Source organism: Pristis pectinata, chromosome 18, assembly GCF_009764475.1.
Source record: "Pristis pectinata isolate sPriPec2 chromosome 18, sPriPec2.1.pri, whole genome shotgun sequence".
NCBI classification, from domain to species: domain Eukaryota; kingdom Metazoa; phylum Chordata; class Chondrichthyes; order Rhinopristiformes; family Pristidae; genus Pristis; species Pristis pectinata.
Window position 1 is genome coordinate 10,374,408 of NC_067422.1, and position 13,940 is coordinate 10,388,347.

The 13,940-nt window shown below is 39.3% G+C and overlaps 1 protein-coding gene across 1 annotated transcript in view; it reads right to left on the reverse strand.

Annotated features, from left to right (window-relative positions):
* Window positions 1-13,940, reverse strand: part of LOC127580014 (dynein axonemal heavy chain 17-like) — a 251,034-nt gene that overhangs the window by 140,953 nt on the left and 96,141 nt on the right. Inside the window, 4 exon segments of the mRNA XM_052033141.1 lie at window positions 2,142-2,267; window positions 3,764-3,916; window positions 9,454-9,580; window positions 11,084-11,175. Coding sequence (XP_051889101.1) covers window positions 2,142-2,267; window positions 3,764-3,916; window positions 9,454-9,580; window positions 11,084-11,175 — 498 coding nt within the window.

Below are 13,940 nucleotides of genomic sequence, written 5' to 3' on the forward strand. Positions count from 1 at the left end.
GAAAATTTACCTTATACTTGGTATTGCTGACTCAAATACATATTGTACTTGTATAAAATACAAGGATCGGTGCTGGGACCTTTGACGTTTCTGACAAACATTAGCAACTTGAATGAGAATGTAGAAGATATGATAAATTAGTTTACAGATGATACTAAAATTGGTAGTGGTGTAGATAGCGGGTAAGGTTGTCCAAGGCTACAATATGATATAGATCAGCTGGCAAATAAAATTTAATCCTGACAAGTGCAAAATGATGTACTGTGGGAGAGGAAACAAGGGAAGACCATGCACAGGAAATGGCAGGGCCCGAGGGGTACAAGTCCATAGATTCCTGAAAATTGCAGCACAAGTGAGTTAAAGTGGTAAAGAAGGCCTATGGGATGCTTGCCTTCATCAGCCTTTGGCATAGAATGTTAGAGCTGGGGCATCATGTTTCAACTTTATAAAACTTGGTTAGGCCACACCTGGAGTATTGTGCACAGTTCTGGTCACCACACTATAGGAAGGATATAATTGCACTGGAGAGGATGCAGAAGGGATTCACCAGAACGCTGCCTGCATTGTAGCATTTCCTATGGAGTTATAAGGAGAGAACGGATAGGCTAGATTTGTTTTCCCTGGAATGGAGGAGGCCGGAGGGTAATCTGAAAGAGGTACATAAAATTTTGAGGGATCCATTCAGGGTAGATTGTAAGTATCTTTGTTCCATGGTAGGGATAACGAACATAGAACAATACAGCACGTGAACAGGCCCTTTGGCCCACCATGTCTGCGCCAACCACGATGCCAATCCAAACTAATCTCATCTGCCTGCAAAAGGTCCATAACCCTCTATTCCCTGCCTGTTTACATGTTAGCTAAATGCTTCTTAAATGTTGCTATTGTATTTTCTTCAACCAATTCCTCTAGTAGGGCCTTCCAGGCACCTACTACTCTCAGTGTAAAAAAGCTGGTTTCGCAATTCTCCTTTAAACTTTCCCACTTTCACCTTAAACCTATGCCCTCTAGGTATTTGACACTACCATCCTGGGAAAAAGACAGTGACTATCTACCCTATCGATGCCTCTCATAATCTTATATACTTATATTCAGTCACCCTTCAGCCTCCTATGCTCCAGCAAAAGCAATGTTTTTGTCCAATCTTTCCTTATAGCTAATACTCTCCAATCGAGGCAACAGCCTGGTGAACCTCTTCTGCACCCTCTCCAAAGCCTCTACATCCTTCCTGTAATGCAGCGACCAGAACTGCACACAATACTCTAAATGTGGCCTGACCAAAGTTTTATACAGCTACAACACGATTTGCCAATTTTTATACTCAATGCCCTGACCAATGAATATCTAAGACAAGGGGGCACAGGTTTAAGGTGAGAAGTAGGATGTTTAGTATGGATCTTAGAAAGATTTTTGTTTTTACACGGAGGGTGCTTGGAGTCTGGAGTGAGCTGCCTTAAGAGGTGGTGGAAGCAGATATCCTCAGACATTTAATAAGCATCTAGACAAGTTCTTGAATTGCCAAGAACATACAAGGCTACGGACCTAATGCAGGTAAATGGGATTAGTGTAGGTAGGTACAACTAGTGCCGTGAGCTTGGTGGGCCAGAGGGCCTGTTTCTGTGTTGTACTACAGCATGACTCTATGACATTTCAGACTAGTGTGCCAAGAGTAAAGGCGGCTTTAATACATACTTAATATGAACCCGTAATCTTGTCCTTCAAGTAAGGTTTACTTAGATCTACAGAAGGTTCCTTGGTAGTTCTGTTGCTGTTGTGACACTGGGGGTTTTAATAAAGGCAGACAGGACATGGCAGAAACTTCAGACAAATACATATCTGTATTCCACCAATAGTGGGAAACTGAGATAAAACAATAATAACTTAAAACAATAATTTCCCCTAGAATATAAGTATTAACAAAATTAATGGGACTAAAGGCTGGCAAGTCCCTAGCATCTGGTGGTTTGCATGGTAATGGCCCTAAAGTAATTGACTCAAGATGCAATGGATGGATTGGTTATGGTCTTTCAAAAATTCCCTCTGTGATATATTCTTAATTTCATGCTAGTAATCTTTGCAATTTATGCTATATTCCCAGTAAAATTTAACCAACGGAATGTGACACTTGCTCCTAAAATTACCTGTGCAGGGTATTCAAATATCCATTGTTCTCTTGGCTTTTCTTCATAAGCCATTACAGCTTCTGCAATTTCTTGACGCAATGTGGCACGCATTCTGTCTAATAGCCGATTTAACCAAATTTCAACCTAGCGACAATGCATACAGAAAAAAATATTGAAGTAAATAGAATAAGGGACAAATATATATAACTAAGGAAATAACTTTCATTTATTCAGAGCCTTTTATAACCAGCCGGTCACGGGAAAATTAGGTGCATTTAAACTGTAATTACTGTTAAAATGCAGAGAAATACAGCAGACAATTTGTGAAAAACTGCAGATACTAGAACTTTGAAATGAAACAAAAATGCTGGAAATACTCAGCAGGCCAGGCAACATATGAGAGAACAAATGGATAGTCTATGATAGGGTGCAGACCAAGAGAGACTGAATGACACAAGCTGTAGTGGGCTATCTGAGAGAATGTGGCAAAGGCTTGTTAATCACACCTTTTATGTTTGGGGAAGATGGAAACAAAAGATGACTGAGAAGAGAGGAGAGAACAACGAACCAATGTTAGAACTGTGCAATATAAAACACTACAGTTCTGGAAATCTGAAATTAAAGATAGCACTGACAATACTCAATAGGTCAAACAGCATTTGTAAAGAAAGGGAAAAAACAGAGAAAAAGAAAGAGTTCATGTTACAGGTAAATCTCCCCCCTTCCAATTTGTCAGATAATCTGGGATTAGCTCAGGTTAATTGTAAAATGATTGTCACAGAGAATTCTTATCTCAGTCAACATGGTCCTTAGATGATCTTGTGGAGGTGAAGTTAGGGTTTGGGCTTGTGAAGTACGTTTGCAGCCTAACACTAAGTATAAAAATCATGAACGATAACAACTTCAGTCAGTGTAACAAGGAACCTTGTCACCTGCACAATTCTTCACCAGCCTATTCACATTGCTCTGACCCCTCAGAAGCACTCCTTCAAATCCTTTCATCAATGTAACATCCATTCATTCAGTAGCAACATTCCCTTGTTAGGTAGAAGAATGCTGCTAGCCTTGAGGCATGTTCCTTTAAGTGCTGGGTGCAATCATTGCTAATTGCTGAGAACCTGCAACACTTCAATAGTAAAACTGTACTAAAACTGATAATGTCATTTTCAGCATAGTGCTCCACAGGAAGACCTGACAACACTGTTCTGTGAACCTTGCAATTACGGATCTCACATGATGTGTAACTTTTGAAAACAGCTTTAGGCTAACCCACAATGTTGCCTTGATACACAAATTACACACTGATAGAAGGATGACACACATTCTGTCCAATTACTAATGTATTCAAATTTCAATCTATTTGACCTTTTGAGCAAAAAATAGCATAAAGTTAGCCTTTTCATGAGCTTCTATTACGTTCCTAAGCAAGCATTTACCAGTTCAGATGCTTTCATCTTGATTAAATCAAACAGTGCAAAAAGAACATCCATTGAACTGCATTACAGAAGCAAAATAAGGCAAGTATATGGGTTTTAGAATAATCATACTTGTTTAAATAAGTGTAGAATATAACAGAGGTAATCACATATTGTCACCTTACCAAGTGATCATTATATTACAGTAAATTTATTGACACTCACCTGACCAGTGCAATCACATGGTTTATCAAAAGGCATATATTCATTTTCTTTACTATACATGCCAATTCCAATTTTCATCAATTGGTTATCAGCATCCATTTGGAACTTCAGTTTAGCCATACTGTCAAATAATTTTGCCAAATGTTGGGTCACCTAGAATATGAAAGGGTATTAACCACCATAATTATGTTTTTTTCTCAAGAAAAAACTTACATCATCAATGTGGTGATTAGAAATGCATGTATATACCCAGTGTCAATAATGTTCTCAATTTCCTTCACCTGACCTCCATCAGATGGTAGACACACAAAAACATCTAAAATGTGCTGCAGTTAGCCTTACGTGATTGACTCTAAATTTGGTGTCAGGCCATTAACACAGCCTGACTGTATTCCCAAAAGCTTTTCAGGGTGTGTGTGTGTGTGTGTGTGTGTGTGTGTGTGTGTGTGTGTGTGTGTGTGTGTGTGTGTGTGTGTGTGTGTGTGTGTGTGTGTGTGTGTGTGTGTGTGTGTGTGTGTGTGTGTGTGTGTGTGTGTGTGTGTGTGTGTGTGTGTGTGTGTGTGTGTGTGTGTGTGTGTGTGTGTGTGTGTGTGTGTGTGTGTGTGTGTGTGTGTGTGTGTGTGTGTGTGTGTGTGTGTGTGTGTGTGTGTGTGTCAATTAAAATATCGCTTGACCCAAGGATCTATGCAGAGTCTCACAGAAAAAGATAGGAATTGCTTTCCCATTCTAAGTGAAAGTCAAAATGCAAAATTCAAGCCAGTGGCTTTGGATCTCGGTATTCTTAAGGGAAAAGGAGAAAAGACACAAGAATGTTTCCTCCCACCTTATTTACAAAGACACATTTCACCTTGACCTTGTAAATACAAGAATTTAACCCTTACAATTCTCCCAGCTCCCACTCATTCCCCCTTACATTGACAGTGCTGCACCCTTTGTGGTGCAGTAAAAAAAGTGTAGAATTTGGGAATAAAAATTCCCTCAGAGGAACAAAGAACTGCAGATGCTGGAATCTAGATGAAAAACACAATGATGTTGGAGGAACTCAGCAGGCCAGGCAGCATCCATGGACAAAAGCAGGGGTCAACGTTTCAAGTCAGGACCTTTCTTCAGGACTGAAGACAGGAAAAGGGGAAGCCTAATATATAGGGATGAAAAGGACTGTTTGGGTCCCTGGATGGAGGTGGTATAGGGACAGGTGTTGTACCTATGGCGGGGGCAGTGGAAAATTCCCAGGGTGGGAGCGGGGGGGGAGAGGAGTGAACTAGGGAGTTGCGGAGAGAGCAGATCTTGCGAAAGGCAGAAAGGGGTGGGGAGGGGAAGATATGATTGGCGGTGGCAGAAAGAGGTGGGGAGGGGAAGAGGCAGAAAGAGGTGGGGAGGGGAAGAGGCAGAAAGGGGTGGGGAGGGCAAGACTAATGGCATGAATATTGAATCCCACCTTAGGTAATTTCCAACCCCGCCCCCCTCCCCCCCCCCCCATGCTTCTACTCTTCTTCCCTTCCTTAGCCTCCGTTTTTCTACTTTTTCCCCTCTCTCCATACCTTTGACCCATCCCCCGGCGGATCTGCTCTCCCCTCCTCCCCCACACCTGCCTATCACTATCTCTTACATGCATCTGCCCATCACCACCCTATACCCACCCCACCTCCCCTCTTTTGTCCACCTATGACTGCACTGCTTTTCCCTCCTATATATTGGGCTCCCCATTTCCTATCTTCAGTCCTGAAGAAGGGTCCTGACCCGAAACGTTGACCACCTGCTTTTCTCTACTGATGCTGTCTGGCCTGCTGAGTTCCTCCAGCATCATTATGTTTTTCATCATAAAAATTCCCTCAGTGATAAGCATAAGGAAGTAATCTCCAACTTTTAACAGCTTAACAAAAAGTTCTACTGCACAAAGGAAGTATCTGTGAAAATGGCACTTTCTGTGTGAGACTAAATTGTCCAGAAACAGAAACCTGAAATGTCCAGTGATTTTAATTTGGGCAGGAACTGAATTTCAAGCAAATGTGAAATCCATTTATGGAAGTAATCAAAGATTTTTTTGTGGCAATTGAAATAATTTCTACAACCTTTGAAACCAAGACATGTAGACCCCACTTTCTAAAGCAGTTATTATGGTGCACATCACCTGGATAATCCAGATAGGTGTCATGATACAGCGCTATATTAAATAGTCTTTCCTCCAGTATTTCTTCTATGGACCAATAAGTGGAGAACTGGCCTAAAACAGGTTTTATGGGAGGGACTGAAGGAGGAAAAAATATTCACATCTCAACTCCACAATGACAAATGTATACTTCATTTCATTTGGCCTGGAAGAGGGCAATTGTCTAAACCAAGTTACTCTTGCTGCTTCATGCTAATTCTTATCCATATTGCTTCTTTCTAGTTCCTTCAGAAGACCCAGGTCAAACTGCAGCAGACCCAAGGATAACATGCCAAAGATGCATCATCAAATGCTTTCATCCAAGTTCAGACACACTAGAAGTGGTAAAGACTGCTCATAATGCTGTCCTAGCGCCTTTTAATGTGTGATTTACTGTACAATGATTTGTTTGATGCAGTTGAAAGCTAGTAATTTCTGCAATTTATTTGTTCAAATCATAGAACCACAGAACAGTACAGGCCCTTCGGCCCACCATGTTGTGCCAACCTTTAAACCACACCTAAGACTATCTAACCCCTTCCTCCCACATATCCCCCTATTTTAAATTCCTCCATGTGCTTATCTAACCACCTCTTGAATTTGACCAACGTACCTGCCTCCACCACCACCCCAGGCAGTGCATTCCATGCCCCAACCGCTCTCTGGGTAAAAAACCTCCCTCTGATATCTCCCTTGAACTTCCCACCCATTACTTTAAAGCCTTGCCCTCTTGTATTGAGCATTGGTGCTCTGGGAAAGAGGCGCTGGCTGTCTACTCTATCTATTCCTCTTAACATTTTGTATACCTCTATCATGTCTCCTGTCATCCTCCTTCTCTCCAAAGAGTAAAGCCCTAGCTCCCTTAGTCTCTCCTCATAATCCATAGTCTCCAATCCAGGCAGCATCCTGGTAAACCTCCTCTGCACCCTTTCCAACACTTCCACATCCTTCCTATAATGAGGCGACCAGAACTGGACACAGTACTCCAAGTGTGATCTAACAAGAGTTTTGTAGAGCTGCATCATTACCTATCCACCTGTGAGGCAACTTTCAATAATCTGTGGATACGAACCCCCAGATCCCTCTGCTCCTCCACACTACCTAGAATCCTGCCATTAACCTTGTACTCTGCCTTGGAGTTTGTCCTTCCAAAGTGTACCACCTCACACTTCTCCAGACTGAACTCCATCTGCCACTTCTCAGCCCAGCTCTGCATCCTATCAATATCCCTCTGCAATCTTGAATAGTCCTCCATACTTTCCGCAACACCACCGACCTTTGTGTCATCTGCAAACTTGCTAACCCACCCTTCTACCCCCTCACCCAAGTCATTAATAAATATCACGAAAAGTAGAGGTCCCAGAACCGATCCCTGTGGGACACCGCTAGTCACAGCCCTCCAATCTGAATGCACTGCCTCCACCACAACCCTCTGCTTTCTGCAGGCAAGCCAATTTTGAATCCACACGGCCAAGCCTCCCTGGATCCCATGCCCTCTTACCTTCTGAAGAAGCCTACCATGTGGAACCTTGTCAAATGCCATACTAAAATCCATGTAGACCACATTTACTGCACTACCCTCATCAATCTGCCTGGTCACCTCCTCAAAGAATCCTATCAGGCTTGTGAGACATGATCTTCCCTTCACAAAGCCATGCTAGCTATCCCTAATCAGTTCATGATTCTCTAAATGCTCATAGATCCTATCTCTAAGAATCTATCAGGTGAAGCATCTGCAGCATCTGAGACAGGTGCTAATCTTGTTCTTTACACAGATGTAATTCTTTGGAAGGTGCAAGTACTGGGAAAGAAATGGTGGAATTACTCTTGGTGCAGGCCACTATGTTTGTCAAAATTAAGCATTCTCTAATTAGCTTCTGCCAAATTGTTAGGGTTGCAGGCATTTTTGAAGCCTAACTAATTAATTCTCACCATTATTCTCAGGCACGTTCAAGTTTCACCTGCATTATTCTCTCCCTGTTATCTCTGTTGCTATTCAGAGTGAAATAACATACAGCAAACCTCTATAGCATGGAACAATTTGTGGTCCATCCAACATCACACCACTGGATCCACTTAATCAATGCAATCTTTTCTTCAATAAAAGGTGATTTATACTTCTTTCAGTCTCCTCTGCAATTGTGAAGGACCCAAAAGAAAAGATGATGAGTGGAATAATGTCTATAGTTTGCAAAACTGTGGAGATATTGGTAGTCAGCTACATATTATAGTCTCCCCAGGCTTTGCAATATTCACTGAAAAGAACTAGTATTTTGTCCAAGACCTAAAAACTGTCGAGAGAAAGATTCCTGCAAGCACTACAACCTTTGACTGCCCTGTTTGCAGTTGGGACTCTTGTGCTTCTTCCTACTAACTATCTGCTTCCTCTTCTAGCCACTTAGAGGAAACCCCTGATTATGGCAAAAATTGCTTTCACGATTGATCATATGACACAGTAACCTTCAGGAATTTACATATGTTCTCAGCATCCAAAGGGAGAGTTAAATGTCTCCCAAATTGTTTCAGTTTTTTACCTAACGACAGCACAGGATCTCTTTAAGTATCATTGAAAATATTGTTCTACAACATACAGGTTTGTGGTTATCTTCAAGACAAGACACTTCAGGTCCAGAAACAAGTGTTGGAATCCTATTCTGCAGATGTTCATTAACCTCTAGTGTATTGTGAATCTGAATGCTGAATTGTTAAATTAAGGCCCAGGTGTGCCTTGAGAACAGCCCAATTCATTTAATTTTGTTGTTAGCTGAAAGTGATGATGGAAAATTAATGGGTACAAAAATAGGCAGTGATTCAACGGCAAAGATTCTTGTACATTAACCAAAGCAAAAAGAAGTCAACTTCCAGGCAGATGAAGAAGAAAAAGAAATTCAAACTGCTGTTTAAAAAAAAACAGGAAATAACCTTTAAAATAGCCTTCCTTTCATTTCCTCAGAAGATACACAAATCTGCTCTGAGCTCCCAGATGTAGGACTGCATACTTTTATCATTAAATTTCAGCAAGTCCAATCACCACTGATAATCTGCTCTTTATGCTTGATTTCTTCTCAGCAATTTCAACAGATAATTCTGGCAGACAGATTATTCTGATATTATCATTTAGTTTTAAAAGCAGAAAGAAATTCTGTTGCAAAAATGAAAGTGTAACTGCCATCGAAAGTCCAAAACAAAAATGTATGCTGGAAGTCTGAAATAAAAACAGAATTTGCTGGAAACCTTCAGCAGTTCAGGCAACATCTGTGCATTAAGTATGTGCAATCCCCATAGGGTATGGTATAAAAATAATCCTATCCTAATTGCAAGGATGATTTGGCACTAACAGCTGGAGATAATTAATATGCCTTTACCTCCAAAGGTGTAAAAGTAATTGGGCTATAAAATTAGTGAGTGATACTTTAGCTGTGCACTGGAAATGTTAATTGCATTTGGAAGCAGGTTGTACAATATAATGTGAGCTATTGAGGATTATGAAATCATGAAACCACTCAAAATGATGCTGAAAATAGAAATTTAAGTATCTCACCTCAACAGGGTTGTTACCATTCGATAATATATCGAGTAAGTCTGCAGAAGAGACAAAGTAGAACCGAGGGAAAGCCAGTCTTTTTGTCTCAAGATATTCCGCCAAGGCTTTTTCACAAAGAGTCAAACTGCAGTGAAATCACAGAATATAAAAGGATTATATAGAAAGCAGAAGTCCAAAGTCTTATATATAAAGTCTAAAACAATGAAACAGCTCACTCAATCCGTTTGGTCACAGCTGATATTTATGCTCCACCTTCCTGTTCTTCTGATGTCTGTCCTTCATAAAACTCTTCTATTTCTCTTCCCCTGCTCATCTGCTTGTTTAACTTGTCTTTAAATACATCAGTGATATTTGCCTCAACTACTCTTTTTGATCACATGACTCCGTTTTAAGTCACATTTTGGGTAAAGAAATATCTCCTGAATTCTCACTGAATTTATAAGCAAGTCTCCTATATTTATGATCTGAAGCATCGATGTCTTCCAGTAAAAACAGGGTTGAAATTCATTTTTAGTCATTTACACCACATGTAAAATACACTAGTGGGTGTATTTTTGACTTCAATGGAACCAAATTTTAGAAATGTAGCAAAATAAGCAACTGCCACAATATTGCACTTTTAGTACTGGCCTGTAGATTAAATTATTACCCAATCTTCACTTCCACTCAATCAAATGGTGACTTGCCTGCTACTACTTCTCCTGTTCCATCTCTCTTGTAAATCTTTAACAATTTCTCAATCCCTCCATATCTTTTAAATCATTTAAACAAAACTATGAAGTATTGTCTAAACACGGCAAGAATCTATACAAGTTTAACATTACTGATCCTAACATAAATGAAGACTAGAGAAGTTTTGTTTCATGACATATGTCAGTGATAATAAATCTGATTCTGTTTCTGAAATGTTTCATGATGTCTACTTCTCTTAATTGCTGATTCCAGTGTTATTCTGACATTGGATAGGAAAGAAAACAGGAAGACTGCATTCCATATTTTCCTTTTTCTAACTCTTATTTCTAGTTTATTTCAGGATTGCTGAAATATTTTCTTATCGTTCAATTTCTTTTTACTCAGTTCGTAATTGTGATTACAATTTCTTATTCCACTTTTAATCCATTCATTAAACACCCATTTAAAGCAATTATTTTTTCTTATCCTTTGTCACTATTCTGTTTCTCTTTTAATATTAGTTATGTCCTTTTATTCTACTGCCATCATGCTGTCACACATTCATACAGCTATCCCACCTCTTTCTCTATTCTTTCTAAATTGTGCAATATGTTATTGTAGTCCAGTTTTTTATGTATCAATTTTTAAGATAGTCTAACTACATCCTTTATCACAACCCAATTTATTATTTTCTTAGGACACGGATTCTTAGGATCCACCCGATTTCAGGTGAAGTTTGACCTCATATGGGTGCCAATAACTCTGAGATGGAAACCCCACACCCAGTCATTTACCTTCATGTTCTGTTTATCACTATGCTAAGTAATGCCTTGAGTTATGCTATTTGAAACACTTAATAAAACTAGAAAACAAAATATACTAGGTTGTTCTCTCTAGAAGTGATAGCAAGAGAAAATGGTTTATTAATATAACCATAAAAAAATCAGTCACTAACCGTCCCTGTATTTCTTCCAATCTATTGTACAAACCAGGTTTATTTGTTGCTTCGATTACATTTGGAGTCTTTATTGCATCTGCCATGATTTCCTGCAGGGTAGAAAATGGTAATTGGCCAGCTAGTAGTGTCATAGACATTGGATGAGTAGAAATGTTATCACTACCTTAATTATAGTACGTCACAAATGCAGAGAACAAGCATGTCTTATTCCACTTAATCTTGATCTAACTTTGAAATGTTATCCATTTACAGGCCATGCAGCTTAGACACTGAGGGCATCATTGCCAAGTGCAGGCAAAGTAAAGCCATTGTACAAGAGGCCACAGCAAGCAATGCAATTTGGAGGTAAGAGTTGTGGGCTGGAGAAAGTTCCAGAATTAGAGGAGAGCAGCCACGAAAAGGATTTAAAAACAAGAACAAGAATTTTCAGTTTGAGGTGCAGGGTAGAGTGAAACAACATACTGCTGCGTGGGTTGGGGTACTGAGTGACTGAGACTAGAAAACAAAATACAGGCAGCAGGTGAAGTTTATGGAGAGCAGTGATTCAGAGACCAGCAGTAGAATTCAGGAATGATTGACTCTGGCATTGATGAGAAAGAGTTTTATATTTTAAATGCAGTGTTTATGAGAGCAGTAAATCAGATATGATGACAGGATGAAAATAAATCCATTCAGCACAAGATGATGTCCAAGGAAAATGGAAAAAAAAGTAGAGAAACGAAAATGAGGATTGGGATGAGTTTGTTTTCCTCAATAATCCTGGAATACTGTCTGGTTTTAGAAATAGAATGTATGATGAGCTGACAGCTCTATTTGTGGCCAAACCAAATGAGATGATGGCTAAACTATCTATTCACTATATACTCTCAATTAAACACCCTGAGACTTGAAGAAGAGCCATCAACTGTTGTGTTAAATTGCAAACACTTTACTGCATTTATGGGCACAAGAAGGAGTAATTAAGAAGATCAAAAGTGGAGTGTTTAGGAATAGGAGGTTGGCATATAGAAAATCCAATGAAAATCAATTTGGTAGTGAACTTAAAACAAGGAAATGCAGAAGAAAATGAATGGAGTGTAGGAATGTAGGTGTTAAAGGAAATGAGAACAATGTTCTTCTATGTAATAGAGACAATGGGAACAGAGAAAGCAGAGGAATGGCAATGTCAAAGTGGCCATTAATATGGGAGATTTTTGTCTAATATTATACTGAAAGAGACATAGATAACTCTGGAGTATCTGCTATGAATTGGGCAGTACAGTGGCACAATTGTCTTGTAGTGCCAAAGGCCTGGCCTCAATCCTGATCTTGGGTGCTGTCTGCAAACACTTTCTCCCTGTGACCATGTGTGTTTCCTCCCACAACCCAAGATGGTAGTTTAATGAGCCAGTGTAAACTTCCCCTTGTGTGGAAGTGAGTGGTAGGATCTATGGAGAATTGATGAGAATGTGGAGAGAATAAAAATGGGATTGGCGTAAATGGGTGATTGATGGTAGGAGTGGACTCGGTGGGCCAAAGGCCTGTTTCTGTGCTGTCTCTACCTATGACTCTATGAATTCCACCCTGCTAAATGGAAGTAGTTGGCAAACATTCCATTAATTATCTCCAAGAGTTATGATACATGGATTGTAAACAACTATGTGGCTATGTGAATAAATCCTGTCAATTTTAAACATTTAAAGTTCATTGTTAGCCACAATCCTTCATATCCAAAGTATAAGAAACATAATTGATGATTTAATACATAAGGGAATGGAATATAGTGCATTGATTTGAGATTAGTGAAGCATTTAGTGAAATATGGCATTCAAAGCTGTGTCAGGTCATTGCACGTTTTGCAGTCTTGTATGCAGATCTCAAGAGCTTCACTCCTAGCATTGATCTCCACAGTTCTTTCCTCCCATTGACTTCTACTCGTACATCTAAAAAGGTTTCCGGGCCCTTCCAGAAAAAGGACACGTCTCTTCCTCAGTAAAAGATTGCTGTGCAATCTTGAAAAACTGTGTAGCCATGTCCATCAAATGTTGTGCCATTTTTGAAAGTCTTCCAGGTGAAGTTCAGCTGCAAAAAGACTCAACACCTAATTCAGTTACAATGCATCTTCCCTTTAAGAGACATCTGCTGGGTTTAAGTAGTACCAAGCATTTTGAAAACTAGGCATGCAATGAATAGTGGAGTTTGCAGTGTTGCATGCAGAAATCATTATAAATTAACAAAAGACACAAATTTGGTGTGCTCCCAAAATGAAAAGTAACACACGGATTAATAATGCCCCATGAAGCCCACATATATTTCAAGGAGATACCTAATTTAGTCCCCAAGCAAAGTATGCAACAACTATGGCTCTATAAAATTATACTTTTTCCGCAATGCTCAAAGCCCTTTACTTAACTGAAAAATGACTTCATACTTCTTCATCAATTATAAAATCAATAGGTATACGAAATATAAATCTTCTTTGTTAACTGGGGAATGTACAACTTTGAGAGTATCAAAAATGGAAAATTAAAATAGTACCAACAACATGAATTGCAATAAGAGGAAAAAATAATTCAATATTTGTGAGATACTTCTATAATGACATGTGTAGGGGAGTGTAGTTTGAAACTTCAAACTCAGCTTTTGAGCAAACTCTGTCAAAAATGTCAGTTACAGGAAATACTACCTCAAAATTCATTACTTGAGTAAGTTGAAGACGCTAACAAATTTTGCATTTTTGAATGTGCCGTTTCACTGGCCAAAGAAACTTAAAGTTATAATTTCCAAAGTGTATTTGAATTTTTTTGGAAGAACCATTGATTATTTAGTTAGCTTCCTGTGTTAAAAATCTCTTGCTTGCATCTATTACCTCCAT